This window comes from Gobius niger (genome assembly GCF_951799975.1).
Source record: "Gobius niger genome assembly, chromosome: 22".
Taxonomy (NCBI): domain Eukaryota; kingdom Metazoa; phylum Chordata; class Actinopteri; order Gobiiformes; family Gobiidae; genus Gobius; species Gobius niger.
The window spans coordinates 14,918,743-14,935,381 of record NC_136873.1 but is presented as its reverse complement, the minus strand read 5'-3'; the positions used below and the strand labels follow the sequence as shown (position 1 = coordinate 14,935,381).

At 43.0% G+C, this 16,639-nt stretch overlaps 1 protein-coding gene across 2 annotated transcripts; it reads left to right on the top strand.

Annotated features, from left to right (window-relative positions):
• Positions 1-1,866: 1,866 nt before the first annotated feature.
• On the top strand, positions 1,867-13,730 carry slc5a9 (solute carrier family 5 member 9; the record flags this gene model as incomplete). Of its 2 annotated transcripts, none has more annotated exons than XM_079581352.1 (14): positions 1,867-1,980; positions 3,208-3,320; positions 3,393-3,464; positions 5,545-5,649; positions 5,767-5,931; positions 7,359-7,464; positions 7,592-7,672; positions 8,832-9,037; positions 9,188-9,323; positions 9,476-9,583; positions 10,706-10,856; positions 11,314-11,482; positions 12,331-12,546; positions 13,425-13,730. In XM_079581352.1, the coding sequence occupies exons 1-14, from the start codon at positions 1,965-1,967 to the stop codon at positions 13,728-13,730; spliced, it is 1,950 nt and encodes a 649-aa protein (XP_079437478.1). In that variant the 5' UTR covers positions 1,867-1,964. The 2 variants fall into 2 exon arrangements, with proteins under 2 accessions (XP_079437478.1, XP_079437479.1); XM_079581353.1 differs by having other exon boundaries at positions 12,331-12,542; positions 13,425-13,580.
• Positions 13,731-16,639: the final 2,909 nt, after the last annotated feature.

The following is a 16,639-nucleotide window of genomic DNA, read 5'->3' as shown; positions in this document are numbered from 1 at the left end:
TCTCGTTATGTAGCTTGAAATTATATATAGGCCTAATAAATAAAAGTATTAAAGGGGGGGTGTTATGCAGAATCGACTTTTTCAAGCTTTACATCATGTTATTCTGTCATTCCCTCGTTAAAAACATGCCTGAAGTGTTGCCTTGGCACATTCACGTATTTTTGAGTAATCTGTAAAAACTCTGATGGCGGCCATTTTAGGGATAGGTTTGCCTGAGTCCTCCTAGGAACGCCCCCACCTCCCGGAGACGCCTCCGAGCTTTCGTCACCAGCCGAGTAACCGACCACTGCTCCTCAGCAGAACCCCCTCCCCACTGATGCCACAGACAGTGTGTGGAGGGGGCGTGTCGGAAAGGCTCAGAGGTTCTTAAAGCAGTACTAAGTAACTCTTCCCCCTAGAGGCCATAAGTGCAACTGCAGGTGTAGTAGCAAGTTACGATTTTTTAACATATTAATTGTCTTGGAGAGTAAATACGACGCTGACAGGAAAGGCGAAAGGAAGAGAGGGTTACTGTGCATCCAATTATATAATGGAAATATTTTTTTTTCACTCAATTTTGGCTGTAAATACTGTTTAAAGTGACGTTAGCCCGCAGTTAGCTTTGCCCGTTAGCATGTTAGCTTCTTCTTCGTGATTCCATTAGTGTGTATTGCTTTCTCCAGACCGGTGGCAGTCAAGTTGCAAACATGGTTTTCTGTCCAGAGACACCAGGGGGAGATGAAAGACCCTCCAATCATCCCATAAACACTTGTATCATCCCCACAGGGACAACGGGAAGGATTTATTAAGGTAAACACGTTACTTAGTACTGCTTTAAAGAGACAGAGGCCTATTTCAAGACATTCACTACAGCCATTTTGAGAGAGCAATTTTATACAAGGCAGTTATTCTAATTTACTGCATTTACAGACCAACAGAAGGTTTGGTCATCATTGTAGTGTGATATAGACTGGTGCTATGTGACTGAAAAAAGCATAATACCCCCTCCCACATTAGCCTACATTACAATGCTGTTGCTTGCAGTAGGAGCTTGGACTCGACTATTAAAGGTACTAGACTTGATTTTTTTCCCTCCTTTAGAATAATAGTAACAGTAATCTTTATTTGTACAGCACCATTCACAGACAAAAGCCACAAAGGGCTGAAGCCTGAACAAATAAATGGGTCTTTAGTTTGCTCATGAAGGTGTCAACAGAGTCAGTTGAGCGAAAAGAGGGCGAAAGATCGTTCCAAAGCCTGGTAGGATCGGTCACCTCTAGTATGAAAATGAGTGCGTGGAACCTTCTGTAGATTCTGATCCACAGACCTCAGAGCCAGGCTGGATCAGATCACTGATGTAAGAAGGAGCCTGATCACGCGAGGGCTCTGAAAAAAACAAAAAAAAACAAGTGGCCAGTGTGGAGGACACCGATATGAGCCAATCAAAGCCACACTATATCAATCGTGTGTGTTGATAGGCTTAAAAATAGGCGTCATTTGCAAAAGCCATGTGTTAGCTTCTTCTTTTTTGTTAATGAAAATGGACTGTTATAGCTGTTAAAAGACATTTTTGCATGATTTTGCATGACGTACTTTAAGTCCCATGCTTTTGGTGGGACAGGGTTTGTAGTGAAGACAATTTGAGTGCTGAAAGGCTTAGGTGACGATGTACGTGCGATCTATAAAACATGAATGGGAACTTCTTTGAGTGTCAGTTTTGTAAACATAAGGCTTTATATTGAAAGCTGAGAATCACAAGTTTATAAAAAAAATATTGTGGGTGGGTGGGGTTGGGCTTCCATTTTTCTTATTCCCCTTCAGGTACAGTGTGTCTCCCTCCGTCCCGGCCGGGGTGAGGAGAGACGGGGACGGTGCAGCTCTGCCTGGGGCCTGGCTGAACTTTAACTGTGCTCCATATAAACTCATCAATCATTCTCTAAAGCGGAAAAGGACTTCTATTCCCACGGAGAGAGAGCCAGAGCAACATGTCTACAGCCTCAGGTCTGTTTACTCCTCACGCACTCTCACTCACAAACACAGACTTATAAAGGGAATAAACAGAAAATGATGTCCCAAGAGCAACGGGGATCCTCACACCAATTTTGATCAAACTGCTGAATTGACACAAATGGCTTTAAAAAGTATGCCGTGAGTGATGACTATTATTATTATTATTGTTATTATTGTTATTATGGGACATTTCAACAAAAGTGTAATAGATGTTTGGACTTGTTTGGTTGGAATGACGCTGGTGAGCAGAAGAAAGCTCGTTGTCCTTTGAAACCTCACATTAAGAGGCTTTGTGCTCAAGTTCCCAGCAGCCCGATATCACTTTACGGCACCGAACTGGGCATGAAGATAAAGAAGAGAGACAGTAAAAACTTCTGAAATCCTTTACAAAGGTTTTCACTTCATTTAGAGTTGACCAGAGACACTAAGGTTTCACAATATCCACTTATGCATTCCCACTTTATTCTAATGTTGTGAATAAGATAAGATAGAACTTTATTGATCTCACAATGGAGAAAATCACTCAATTCATCGGCTCTCGAGATTACTCATCTTACAAAATGTGCAATCAAAGAGGAACAGGATCATGTGGATCAGCAATAACAGGATCAGTGATTACAGAAAAATTAGGTCAGAATATAAGACATTACTTACCTTTCTTGCATGCATTTCCAGCTCTGCACTGCAAAAAGTAATTAACTAGACAAGTATAAACATCTCAATTTGAGCATAATAATCAAATTTTTTGTTGTTTTGACTGGTTAAGATGTTGTTGGGCATTTGTCCTAGATTATTTCACTTGTTCTGAGATGTTTCTGACTCATTTCAATACATTTCGTCCTTATTTCAGGTAATTTTCTTTGCCAATGGGGTTAGAAAATTGGTCTTATCTCATTGACAATACTTCTTTCTTATTTCAAGCGAGATTTACCCTAGAACTGGTCTGAAATGTCCTCGAACAAGCAAAGTAAACTTGGTCCGATCAGGAAAAGTGTCTAAATGAGTGAAAACCGCTCAAAACAAGATACATTTCCTCAATTCCAGTCATCTAAGCCAATGCTTGATATTGACTTTTTGCAGTGTGTGATAATGTAACTGAACCGTACAGTAGCTGCATTCGACAAAATAGGTCTTGGTGTGGCCACATTGTTCTGGCAGTGACGGTGTGGTTGGGATTTTTCTGGGATTTTGTTTATTTTTGATTTGTTCTGTCCACAGACATCAGCGCGGGGCCCCCCACCGCGGCCCCTCCCTCTCGCCTGACCCTGGGCGCGGCTGACATCGCCGTGCTGGTGATCTACTTTGTTTTCGTCATGGTGGTGGGCATCTGGGTAAGGCATGTGTCCATTTGTTGTGGGCGCTGATGATCATGTGACAGTTCATGTGCGTGTGTTTGTTCACAGTCCTCGGTGCGAGCCAATCGCAGCACAGTGGGCGGGTACTTCCTAGCGGGACGCTCCATGACCTGGTGGCCGGTGAGTGTTTTCACTCCGTCCCCAAAGCCGCTCTATCAGGCGAGCCTGTTTACGCCCATGTGTAACCACACAGCTGACTAGCTTTTACCATTCTTCTATAATCAAAGTACTGTTATTGTTATACTCAAAAGGCTATGGGAAAATGTATGGGAATTTGCCTTACTGCACAGGAGCAGGTTTTGACGAGATGAGCCTGCTGAGCTCCGCAGGTGGAATAGATTGCAAAAACTGTACTCAACTGAGTCTAGGGCTGAGTATTGTTAGTCTCGCCAACCAGACGCCGCGTCTTTACAGAAGAGGGTCTGGCAACACTCCATTGTGCGCTTTCAAAGGAAGTGACGCAGCGATATGGAGCCTACCGACCAATCAGAGCAGCTCCCTGAACGGGCGTCACGTTGTTGCGCCTTTGTTTTGTAGTTTTTCAACACAAGCAACCACTTCAAGTAATGCTCCGGTTTGCTTGTATTCTTAAGTTTTTCTGACATAAACGACAGAAGTCATTTACTGAACTCCGTGTGGCAGGAGCGCCATTAGGTGTGTTTAAGATGCCCGAGAAAAAAGTCTGAAGCCAATCCGACTGCTCCACATGCAGAGAACAGCGAGAGCGGCCTCAGATTACGCAGCGTCTCGTACAGATATCGCGTTCATTTGAAGTTTATCCTAAATAAAAGTCATTCACCTCCTGCTCTGTTTCCTTTACTCCAGAGACATCATTCTTCATCAGAGGAAACTTTCCCACTTGTTTGTTTGTTCAAGTTTGTGAGATAAAACACGTCCTTTTAAATCATTAGTTTGTTCTGAAAAGCATCAAACATGAGCTCTATTTTAGGGGGCGATACAAAACTTTAATAGTTTCAGTCATAGTTTATTTGTTCAGATCTAAAGAGGAGAGAGGAGGGGGCGAGGAGCACGTTTCTGATCACAGCAGACTCGTATTCAATCACCTGAGCCTGAGCCGCGGACAGGTGGGCGTTTTCCCATCATGCACGGGGCCGAGGAGCCGCTGCAGTTGCCTCTGGAGAGATGCAGCGGCTGATCAAGTCGGCTGCTCTCGTTGGGGTCTCACGATCTTTCCGTGCCCCACGTGCCCGTGACATCAGAGCCCGTCTGGAGCAAGTCGGACAGAAATCTAACCGGCACCGAGAGTCTGCAGTCAGTCAAAACTGCATCCGTCTGGCTCATCTCAAACACACCTATTGTTAATGTCCGAATGACGACAACTTTCTTGTCGCTGTTTCTGTCGTCACATCCGCTATGTTCTCATTGGCTGCTGCGCTTTGGTTGTCCCACATTAGTCCCGCCTCCAGCAGTAGCTTTTCTATGACAGGGTCGCCAGACTAGACTCCTGTTTATTAATGAATAAACATCGGAGATTAGTCTGGATGCCAGGCTTGGGTATCGTTGCATCTGTTTCGATACCAGTACTTCAACAATACTCTGTTCATAATACCAATAGAGTTCGGGAATGTGACGTCATATCGCTAAGCATTATGGGATTAGCAGCAATTGTAAACTAATGGAGATTTTAGAAGTTAAAATACTGGAGTTATTGTTCACATTAAAACACTTGGACACCACAGTGTGTTAGATGTATTTACCAGCAGTATCTCAGCAGCTAACGGAGCTGTTCCACGGCTATTTTCTCCACTTTATAAACTGTTTTTAGCTAATGTTAGTCAATGGAAATGTATGCTAACATGGCCGATCTCCATGGTAACTGTAGACTTTCCCAAACTCTATACCTTTTTTTTTATTTGTCTCATGTCTCACAGTATTTGAGCTGAAACAACCAAGTCACTTTCTCTAGTGCTGTCTCTGGATGGTTTCTGCCCCCGATGCCAGTAGTACCTAAACTTTTCTGATACCATACTGGTATTGTTTAACGGTACCCAGCCCTAAGTGAGACCATTTTATTCATTTATTTAAAAAGGGACAGTGCAAGATTATACAACGTAAATGTGCCCGAGCTAACTAAGTAAAGCTTCATCAGTTATCCCTTTGGCAATATACAATTACTACAAAACGCTCCAGCAAAAGTACATGCACTGCTGTACTCATTTCTTTCTGTGTCTTGTTGCAGATCGGGGCGTCGCTGATGTCCAGCAATGTGGGCAGTGGTCTGTTCATCGGCCTGGCTGGGACCGGGGCAGCGGGGGGGCTCGCTGTCGGGGGGTTCGAGTGGAACGTGAGTGTCCTCCAGTGTGACCTCCACAGCCCCTTCTCCAGTCACTCTCACGTGAACATTGTTGAAGTGTCTTGAGTCCAACCTGTCAGGATTGTGTAGAGTAACTGCTGTGTGCAGGCGGCGTGGGTGCTGGTGGCCCTGGGCTGGGTGTTCATCCCTGTGTACATCTCCGCGGGAGTGCTGACCATGCCAGAGTACCTGTCCAGGCGCTTCGGGGGAGCCCGGATACGCGTCTACATGTCCGTCCTGTCCCTTGTCCTCTACATCTTCACCAAGATCTCGGTCAGACATCTCACACAGCAGCCCGGCAGTGCAGTGCGGCACAGTGGGTAGCATTATACTGTCTCAAAAACAAGGCCCCGAGTTCCATTTTTGGGCTATGTGGGATTTCCTTTCATCTGGGTGGGTTTTCTCCTAGCAGGCTAAACCCACAGCTAGGTTCTGCTGACCATGAACCTGTGTTTCAAGAGATGATAAGGTGTCCCCAGGTGTCACACTGGGTCAAATTTTGGTTGATATTTGTCTGTAGGACACTATTGTTTGGAAGGTTTTCTCTGCTGATGAACCCTATCCCCAGAAAACCTACAAAGCAATTGATCCTGGAGCGTCCTGGAGGCCACTGTGATAGATCCACTTTTTATCAGACTAAATATCTTAAAATTGCTTGATCTTGTTGATGTTTACACAGCAGTTGTGATGTACAAAGCTCACAATGTCATGCTCCCTCAATGTTTACAGGAGATGTTTCAAACTAGAGAATCTATATACAACCTTAGAGGAACTGATCTGCTACAAAAACCTATGGCGCACAGTAATACTAAGAGGAGGTGTTTATCAGTCAAAGGCGTTGGTCTATGGAACGGTTTATCTATTCAACTAAAGGGCTCCAAAACTATTAAAGCATTTAAGAAAATATATAAGTTAAACATGATAGAGAAGTATTAACACTTGAATGAGACCGTTAGAAAAGAAGTCGATCGAGGACACATAGCATCATTTCTGATTGTTGAAGTTTAAGTTTTGTGCTTAAGTGTTTCCATCGTTGGTATTAAAGAAAGTGTATAATGTGTCTCTTTGGACACAGAGTCACAGTTTGTAAAAGGGGTTTAGGCAGAATAAGTCTTGGCTTCAGCCTAAACCCCTTCGGTCAGACATCATTTAGATTAAATTCTTAATGTATGTGGTTTCTTATTGTATAATGTCTAAGATCTTTGGAAAACATGTGATTTAAATGATCATAATGACCGAAGAAAATAAACTAACTAACTAAAAAAATAGAAAAGTAAAGGCGCCATGCTGACCACTCAGACATACAGCTGCTGGGTCATTATACAAGGTCAAATATCCAGAAATATCCACTTCCCCCCCCCCACATAAACGGTTGCATAATGCATCTTTAAAGTGGGACGCATCATGCCAAATAGACTGCTGTTTACCCATTAAAAAACCTGTTTATTCACATAAGTTTGAGTTATCCACTACTTCTTTTACTGATGAAGTATTACATATAAAACGATGTAGAAGACGCTGCTCACGACATCATCCCAGTCCGTCCTCCTCCCTTTCGCTCTCCAAAGGGTTTCTACATTTGTGCATAAGCTTTATGAGTCTAATTCGAATGATAAACATGCAGGACAATGCTGAGAAATATCCATATTTGAAAGCTTTTATAAGTGACATTTGGGCTCAGCTGTCCCTGTTTGTTGCAGACCGACATATTCTCCGGGGCGCTCTTCATCCAGGTGGCTCTGGGCTGGGACCTCTACCTGTCCACAGCTGTGCTCCTGTTGGTCACAGCGGCCTACACCATCGCAGGTAGGTCTTCTGATCAGGTCCTTTCATGTCAGGAGGCTCCCGGAGATACATGTGTGAAAGCTCCTGTAGGAGACCATGTCAAAGCCCCAGCAGACCTGTAAATGCCTCTCATGTGGTTCTGTCGTAGGGGGCCTGACTGCAGTCATCTACACGGACGCTCTACAGACGGTCATCATGGTCGGAGGGGCCTTCTCCCTCATGTTCATAGGTGAGGACAGGAGGTGGTCAGTAACTTAAGTACTATAAGGAAGTAGAGTTTTTGAGGGTTGAGGATTTTTGTTGAGAACTCTTACTCCACTACATATGAAAGATGAATGTATTACTTTCTCCTCAACTACATTTCTAAAAGGCTCCAAAGTAAAAAGTCACTGTGTCGATTTTGTTCATTTACTTCATTTCTTTCACTTGAGAAAAAGTAAAAGTACATTGATCACCACTGGTAAGGACCATACTTCCGAATACCACATGTGCATTCACGTCGCACAACTAGTCAGGCCAACTCTAGGCCTCGAGCTTCGAATGTTAAAGTGCGATATCCTTCTATTGTTTCACTTGCACATGCTTCAGCAGTTCTGCATATTTAGCCAAAAAGAGTAATCTATGAAGTTTCTCTTTCTTTTAAAGTCGAGACCGGAGGTGGGCAAACTGCAGCCCTGCAATTTTCATGGACCTCAACTCTCTTTCCACAATTTACACTGCCATTCCAAAGAATAGCTCTGCTTTTTTCAATGAGGATAACAGAAATGCAGTCTAGACATTGTTAATGTTGTGAATGCCTACAGGCTGGAAACTGGTGATTATGAATACCTACATACGTTTCATACGTTTCAGCTTCATCTTCAGTGTTCTAATGTTATATTGTGTTAGAGGGTAATAAATGATTACAAAACCCCTGTGCAATTATGCTAGCACTGCTGAAAACTGTTGAGCTGATTAGTGAAGCTATAGAACTGGCCTGGATGACCTCAAACTTTGGAACAGTTGTGTATATAATTTTTTCAACATTTTCCACAATGAATTCCGTAGCAGCGTATCAGATTTTACAATCACTTTGTATCAGTTCTGTTGCTTTTTGTTTTAAGTTTTTTGTTTTACAATGTTTACAGCGAGTTCCGGATATAATTTTGTCCATTTTTCTATGGGGAAAGTTGAGCTGAATAAAGTTAAAGTTGGTGCGGCCCTCTGACTCAATTCAGGTTACTCATGAGGCCCCTTGTAAAAATCTATTACCCACCCTTGTCTTGATACCAAACATGTTTTCATCCCGTCTGTGGTCAAACTATAACTTCCCTGTACAGGTCAGCACGTTTGCGTTGCTGCCTGTCAAGCACCTAAACTGTCCTAAACTGTCTTGTTCTCGGCCACAGCGTTCAATCGGGTGGGCTGGTACGAGGGCCTGGAGCAGCTTTATCCCATGGCAGTCCCTTCGGTCACCGTGCCCAACTCCACGTGCCACCTGCCTCGCTCCGACGCCTTCCACCTGCTGCGGGACCCAGTGAACGGTGACTTGCCCTGGCCGGGGCTGATCTTCGGGCTCACTGTGCTGGCTACCTGGGTGTGGTGCGCCGACCAGGTAACCCCCAGAGTTAGATTCCATCTGAGTGGGCGGTGTTCATTTCAGTTCAGACCGGCTTGATTGATTGTCAGTACTGCTCAAAAATACGACCTAAGTTCAAAACATTTAATTGCACCCTGATGTTACGCTGGTCGTGTGTGTGTCCAGGTGATTGTCCAGAGGTCGCTCTCGGCCAAGTCTCTGTCCCACGCCAAAGGGGGCAGCGTGCTGGGGGCTTACCTCAAACTGCTGCCCATGTTCTTCATCGTTATGCCAGGCATGATCAGCCGTGCTCTGTATCCAGGTCAGAGCGTACATTTTATAGCTCTTGTTGTCTCTTGTGTAATCACTTATGGAAGCCCAATCCTTATGGTAATGTTTCAATCGACATTTCAGTTTAGTATTATCTATTATCTATACATGCCTGTGCAGCCAGTGACGTTATTTTGTGTTCAGATGAGGTGGGGTGCGTGGATCCGGAGGTGTGTCAGAGAGTCTGTGGTGCCGCCGTGGGCTGTTCCAACATGGCCTATCCCAAACTGGTGGTGGAGCTCATGCCTTCAGGTCAGTGGCTGCACCAAAGATCGTTTAATTAAACTCCAGACAGGACATGGCCATAGTAACACATTGGAACAAATTGCAATTTTGCCTTGTGATTGTGATCGGCCTCTCAAACGTAGTGCAATGTAAACCAACAGGAAACACTCATTTTTGTATCCTTTGTTTGTTTGTTTAATCTGCTAATTTCATGACTTTTTTTCTAAACACTGACTGAGCTCATGTCTACAGAAAGAAAATTAAGTTTTGCATTTTCATTTTTTTATTAAGAGATAATAAGCACGACGCTCGCTAATCAGCTATGTGCTAACTACCAACCACTGCGCGGGTATTTTACAAGAACAAAACCACTCAATACTTGAAAATACGACAAAATTATTTTCTAACTTTTCAATATAATGTTTTAGACAAATCTTCAATTTAACCTTGTGTGTTTTATGTCCATGGGTTAGCACTGATTAGCAACTATGTGCTAATCAGCTATGTTTACCAGCACTCTTCAAATATTACGAGTGCTCTAAATATTTAAAATTTTCCAAAAATCAATACTTAAAGCAGTACTAAGTATCGTGTTTACCTTAATAAATCCTCTCCGTAGTCCCTGTGGGGGTAATACAAGTGTTTATGGGATGATTGGAGGGTCTTTCATCTCCCCCTGGTGTCTCTGACCAGAAAACCATGTTTGCAACTTGACTGCCACCGGTGCGGAGTCACCAATACACACTAATGGAATCACGAAGAAGAAGCTAACATGCTAACGGGCAAAGCTAACTGCGGGCTAACGTCACTTTAAACAGTATTTACAGCCAGGTTTGAGTGAAAAAAAATATTTCCATTGTATAATTGGATGCACAGTAACCCTCTTTCCCTTCACCTTTCCTGTCAGCGTAGTATTTACTCTCCAAGACAATTAATAAGTTAAAAAATCGTAACTTGCTACGACACCTGCAGTTGCGCTTATGGCCTCTAGGGGGAAGAGTTACTTAGTACTGCTTTAAAATAAATGTCATATTTTAGCAGTGACGTTAGCAGCCCTCTCTCACTGATTGGCTGATGTGTTGTAGGTCTGCGTGGGCTGATGCTAGCTGTAATGTTAGCAGCCCTCACTGATTGGCTGATGTGTTGTAGGTCTGCGTGGGCTGATGCTGGCCGTGATGTTGGCTGCCCTCATGTCCTCTCTCACCTCCATCTTCAACAGCAGTTCCACTCTGTTCACCCTGGACCTTTACCGGCGCCTGCGGCCCGCGGCCTCCGAGAGGGAGCTCATGATCGTGGGCAGGTCTGGGGTCAGCACGGGCACGTCACCATTTACACACAAGGGATAGCTTGATCCCAATGGCTATTTTTTTAAACGTTATACGTTATGCTTTATTCAGGCTACATTACAGAGATAAGGTGGTTAGCATGGCGCCTTTACTTTCGATCACAGTGGTCTCTACAACGCCCCAGGATCACTTGTTTTGTAGGTTTTCTGGTGAGAGGTTCCGTCAGCAGTGAAAACAATTGATCCTGGAGCGTCCTAGAAACCACTGTGATCGAAAGTAAAGGCATCACTCATGTAACCACTGGGTCATTACAAGGTCAAATACGCACAAATATCGATAAAACGTTGTATAAGGCGTCTTCAAAGATTTATCCATTCACAAACATTGACAAGTCGGAGTTTGGTATCTCACTAATTCACATGTTGCACATTACTTCCTACTCGTTGACTTGCTTCTGCCCTGTGTCTCCAGGCTCTTCACCCTTGTCTTGGTCTGCGTCAGTCTCCTGTGGATCCCAATCATTCAAACGGCCAACAGTGGACAGTTGTTTGATTACATCCAATCAGTAACCAGCTTTCTGGCCCCACCTATTACTGCCGTTTTTATATTGGCAATTTTCTGGCCTCGTGCTAATGAGCAGGTAGGTGATAGCAGATTTAAACTTCTTGGTGTAGTTAGAAATTGCTCATTGGGTGTGGAGCGTTTAGAAGTTTACACTGTGAAAGAGTCCAATCTCCGATCTCTAATGTTCGATCATGATATCCTGGTGTTTAGGATCAATCCTGTGGGCGGTATTGCCGTGAATAGGCAGGTTTCGTATAGCCAACAACAACAAGCACTTTTATCGATACTAATTATATAACTTTTTTTTTTTGCTATGGTAATTTTTGATCAATCCAATCATCAGCAAATAACCCTCCAAAAGTCTGTTATCTTCCCAAACCATTTTCACCGGAGCCTTTCCACACTGAAGCAGTTCAAAGGGCATTACAGAAGACACTAAATCAATTAAATCAATAATTACAAATGATCAGAAGTGGCATTTAAAGTAAAGAGTGCCATTTAAGTGTTTTAGTTGTCATATATGATCAGATATTGTTTTATGTCTGGATTTGAACAATGTTATCATAGAGGCCTTTCACATTTTTAGGATGGTTTCCAAGATTTTAGCGACATCGCTGAAACACAGATACGCCGTGTTTAGCCCTGACCCTGGAACCAGCAGGACACCACCCCCGAGGTTCTCACCATGTTTAGTCCTGAGTCTGGGCACCAGCAGGACACCACCCCCTGATGCTCTCACTATGTTTAGTCCTGAGTCTGGGCACCAGCAGGAGTGGTGGTGCAGCATGGAGATGGTCCGAGCATGTGTTCCGCTGCCTCCCTGACACAGCCTTGGATTATCTGTCATGTTTTCCCAAATTGTTAGCGTTAAAATGTCGATATATTTCTGAGATGATGACAGTGATGATTGGTGATGACACACAGGGAGCGTTCTGGGGACTGATGGGTGGGCTGCTGGTGGGCGTGACCCGGATGGCTCTGGAGTTCTCATACCCTGTTCCGTCGTGTGGAGAGCCCGACCTGAGGCCTGCAGTCCTGGCTAAGGTGCACTACCTATACTTCAGCCTCCTCCTGTTTGCTCTCAGCGGAGTCATCATCTGTGCGGTCAGCCTGGCCACGGAGCCCATTCACCCACAGTATGTAAGTGACATAATGATGTAATAAATTTACTGAAGCTGAAGCTTACTCAGGTAGGAGTAAAAGTTACTGTGTGATCCAACTACTTTTAAAAGTACTATGAATGAGTAAATTCATTCTATTGTCAACATTACAACATTACACAAGCTACATTCTATTCTTCTATACACCAAGAAGGTGTAAGAGCTAGGATGTGGACGACCAAGGAAATAGGTTGTACATTTTTTAATTTTTCATTTATTAATTAATTTGAACAGAAAGTATTTCAAAATTGTTACAGAAGAAAACAAAAACAAGACTTTGTGCTCAAAAGGAGTAGGAAGAAGTTCAAATAACCTATAATAAACCTACCCCTTATCTCTCATTCAAGTAATTATTACATAAAAGGTGTACAGGTTGTAAAACGTTTTGTTGTTCATACACCTCCTTGTTGTTCGCACACCTCTTGGGTCATATTATACCTTAAACTCAGTTCAGTCCATGAGGCTCCACTAGCACTAAGTAGGACTTGATTGGGGACATTTGTTGAGGCCGTTGAAGAAAGAGTGAGTAATTTTATGTTTATAGAATATTGTTTCAGTTTCATTCTGCCTTCTGTTTGTCTCCAAAACTAAAAATGTAGCATATAAAACAGTGTTTACAACATGTTTGATGTTTTTGTATTTGTGAATTAATATAACAATTGCAATGTCAGTAAAATCAGTGTGTATTTGAACATGCTAACCCTGAGGATACCTGGCTAACCCTCTAATCCAGCTTTACAGTCGAAGTCTAAAATGACAATAAAAGAGTGCTGTACAGCAAACTTCATGAATGTGCCCCTGAAAACTGGACTATCACGATCACAGAAATGTCTAAGACATGTTCCTCCTGTGCCGCAGCTGCACCGGTTGACATGGTGGTCCAGACACAGTCAGGAACCTCGTGAGGAGCTTCCAGGTGTGTCCCCTGTGCAGGAGAGGACACGACGAACCTCAGATCCCGAGGCCCCCCAAACCCCTGATTCATGGTGCTACAGAGGGTTCCTGTGGGTGTGTGGTCTGACCGGCCAGAGCAGCTCCTCCGCGGTGACTGAGTGTAACACTCTGGGCTCCCTGCAGGAAGAGCCACTGTGGAGACATGTTTGTAACATCAACGCTTTACTGCTGCTCACAGCGAATGTCTTCCTCTGGGGGTACTTCGCCTGAGGTTGTGTGCGCCAGCTACCACTCACTCAGTACAGACCCATTCTGAGCTGCAGAGGCTGACTTCAGTACTCTAGACCTCTAGACTTAGTGTCTTTGACACTGTCTGCCACTCCATACTGCTGTTCCACTCATATGTCTAGAACAGAAAACAGTTCATTTCACTCTTCACTCCATCCATATATCCCAATTTAATGTCATCATCCATATGTCAAGATGTGCCTCAAGGATCAATACTCAGACCATACCTTTTTGTCACTTAAATCCTTCTGCTCAAACAAATCACACAAAAATCCTCATATGCAGTCTACAGAAATACCCAATTCCACCCAGTCATTCTCCTACTGCCTCTGTAAGCTCCAAACCTGTCTATGTACTTGACTTGAAACCATCACAACTTTGTCCCACAAAGGGGAAATGCTTCAGCACCAGAACAGATCTACCCGGAGAGTGGTGACAGCTCCTCCCAGTGGTTGTAGTGGGGCAAATTCAAACCAAGAAAGTTTACAGTAGGCTATATTTTAATGTCAGTTGAAGACAAGCTTTATGGCACATGCAGAGAAATAATACATATGGCCACTTATTATTGTGAATAACCACAAATGATTTAGATGGAAAAACATATTAGAGTCTGTCTGTTTTTGTTTTTATTCTTTTGAATAGCATGAAAGCTCATTGATGGTTCGATAAATCTATAAAATACCCCCCAAAATGTATAATTAATTGAATATGCCTCACAGGTGTACCATTCACATGTTTTCTTATTGTTTAGCAACGTGGGCTTAACCCCCTCATAACCTCTCCATAACCCTTGTGCTGCGATAACTAAGCCGCCCTTCCCCCATATGCACACACAGGGCAGGTTCAGGGCACAAGGTCAACGTGACACATGCTTCACAAGCTCATTTTAATGATATTTTCAGCTAAGAGGTGATATTATATAAACTCACTTCTATTATGTGCAAATAAATCTGAAAAAAAAATCCAGTATCAAAGTGCTTGGGAAGTTTTTCGTCAAGTCATTTTTTAGTGGTGATGGTGTTCTCTGGTGTTTAGGGAGGACAAATGAAATAAAAAAAACATCAACAAAGCATCCAGATACTAAAATCTTCATTTTAAAGATATTAGATTGATTAGCTCATAAGAATAATGGGTTATTTAGAACAGTGGATCTCAACCTTTTGGAGCCGCGACCCCCAATATAACAGTTAAAGGGGTTCGTGACCCCCCACCCGGGTCACACTGTGAGACATCGGAACATTAATCTACATAATCCTTAAAAAACAAAGACAAAACCAACTAAAATAAAATTCATCAAATTATAAACACATGGCACTCTGGTAAAATAGCAACACATGCCACATTAAAATATTATAATATATACTAAAAAAAAGTAGGTATATTTTATCTACATGATCTGGCGACCCCCCAAATTTGTCTCGCGACCCCCCTTGGGGTCCCGACCCCCAGGTTGAGAACCACTGATTTAGAAGATGTAAAGGCAGGAGAAGTGCCTTTTTTCCTGTTCATTGATAAATCCGAGTTTAGTAAGGCACTTTTTAAAGTCACACCGCATAGAATTTTACCCAATAAATAAAACTTAAATAAAAGCATTTATTTTATGACAGATATTTTCATAATTGAAAGACTGTAACTTTACCGGGAGTGGGTACGTCTCCAGCTCGTCGCCATGGAGATGTCGACTAAAGGCAGTAGGATTTTATATTTGAATAGGTTAGGTCCTCATCCAGATCTATTCTTTGACTATCCAATGCAGTAACAGCATTTTCTGTGTCCAGCTGGTCATTATTGTAACGGTATAGTCAAAATGTTACACAGTGTCCCTTTAAATAATGGGCAGTGCCTTAGAAATAAGTTGCACTCTGAGAATAAATGAAAGGAGTATGTGAGGTAACGTTTGGGAGCCACTGCTGAAGGGAAGATATTTTAGTTAGGGGGCGCTGAGGGACAAAATTTACCCCCAAAATACTTTTTCTGTGCATAAATCTTATTTATTAACCTCTTAACTCCCGCCTGAACCGAGAGCATTTTCTCCGGTTCAGCTTTACCCAAATCCTGTAGGCCAGTGTAACGCCTCATTTGAAAGACCTACAAAACTAAATGGATCTTTTTCCTCACATCAGATTTTTTTCATCACTTTTTTTGTTGGGCAGTCGTCTCATTTTTGTCAAATTTTCGTGACTTTTTTGTCACTTTTTCGTCATTTTTTTCTCAATTTTTCGTCAAATTTGTCTCACTTTTTTGTCAAATTTTTGTCCATTTTTGGCATTTTTTGTACATTTTTTGTACATTTTTTGTAACTTTTTCGTCCATGTTTTCTCACTTTTTTTTCACATTTTCATCCTTTTTTTCGTCTCAGTTTTGTTGCTATTTTCACCTTTTTTCCTGAAGCTTTTGGACTGGGGGTAAAGCTGGAGAAAATGTGCTCGGTTCAGGTGGAAGTTAAGGGGTTAATATTGCCTGCAGGTCACAAACTATCCACCAGGGGGTGCTGCAGCGCCCTCAGCACCCTGGGTTCCCACCACGGCCTTGCCTGGCTGGCTGGCTTCAGTCTCCTCAGATCCTCTGGAACGGTGCAAACAAAACAACAGAAGGGACAGAAGGCATGCGGGGTTTAGATGTGAGTCTTGCACGGATACCTCCTCGTTTGTCCCTTCCTTCCTTGCTTTCTGGAGTGACGCCTCCACTGTGCGGCAGGTGTGGGGGGGCTCCTGGTGCCTCTTCAGTGCTTCAGAAGAAGACATTTGTTGGTATCAAATGTCTTTAGCTCAGTAGCTGTTTGTTCAGGACCATTATGGATTAATTTCAGAGATAATTTAGAATTGTAATGTATTGTTGGGCAGTTTTGACTTGCAAAGTAAACAAATCTGCCAGCGGATAAATAAAATAAT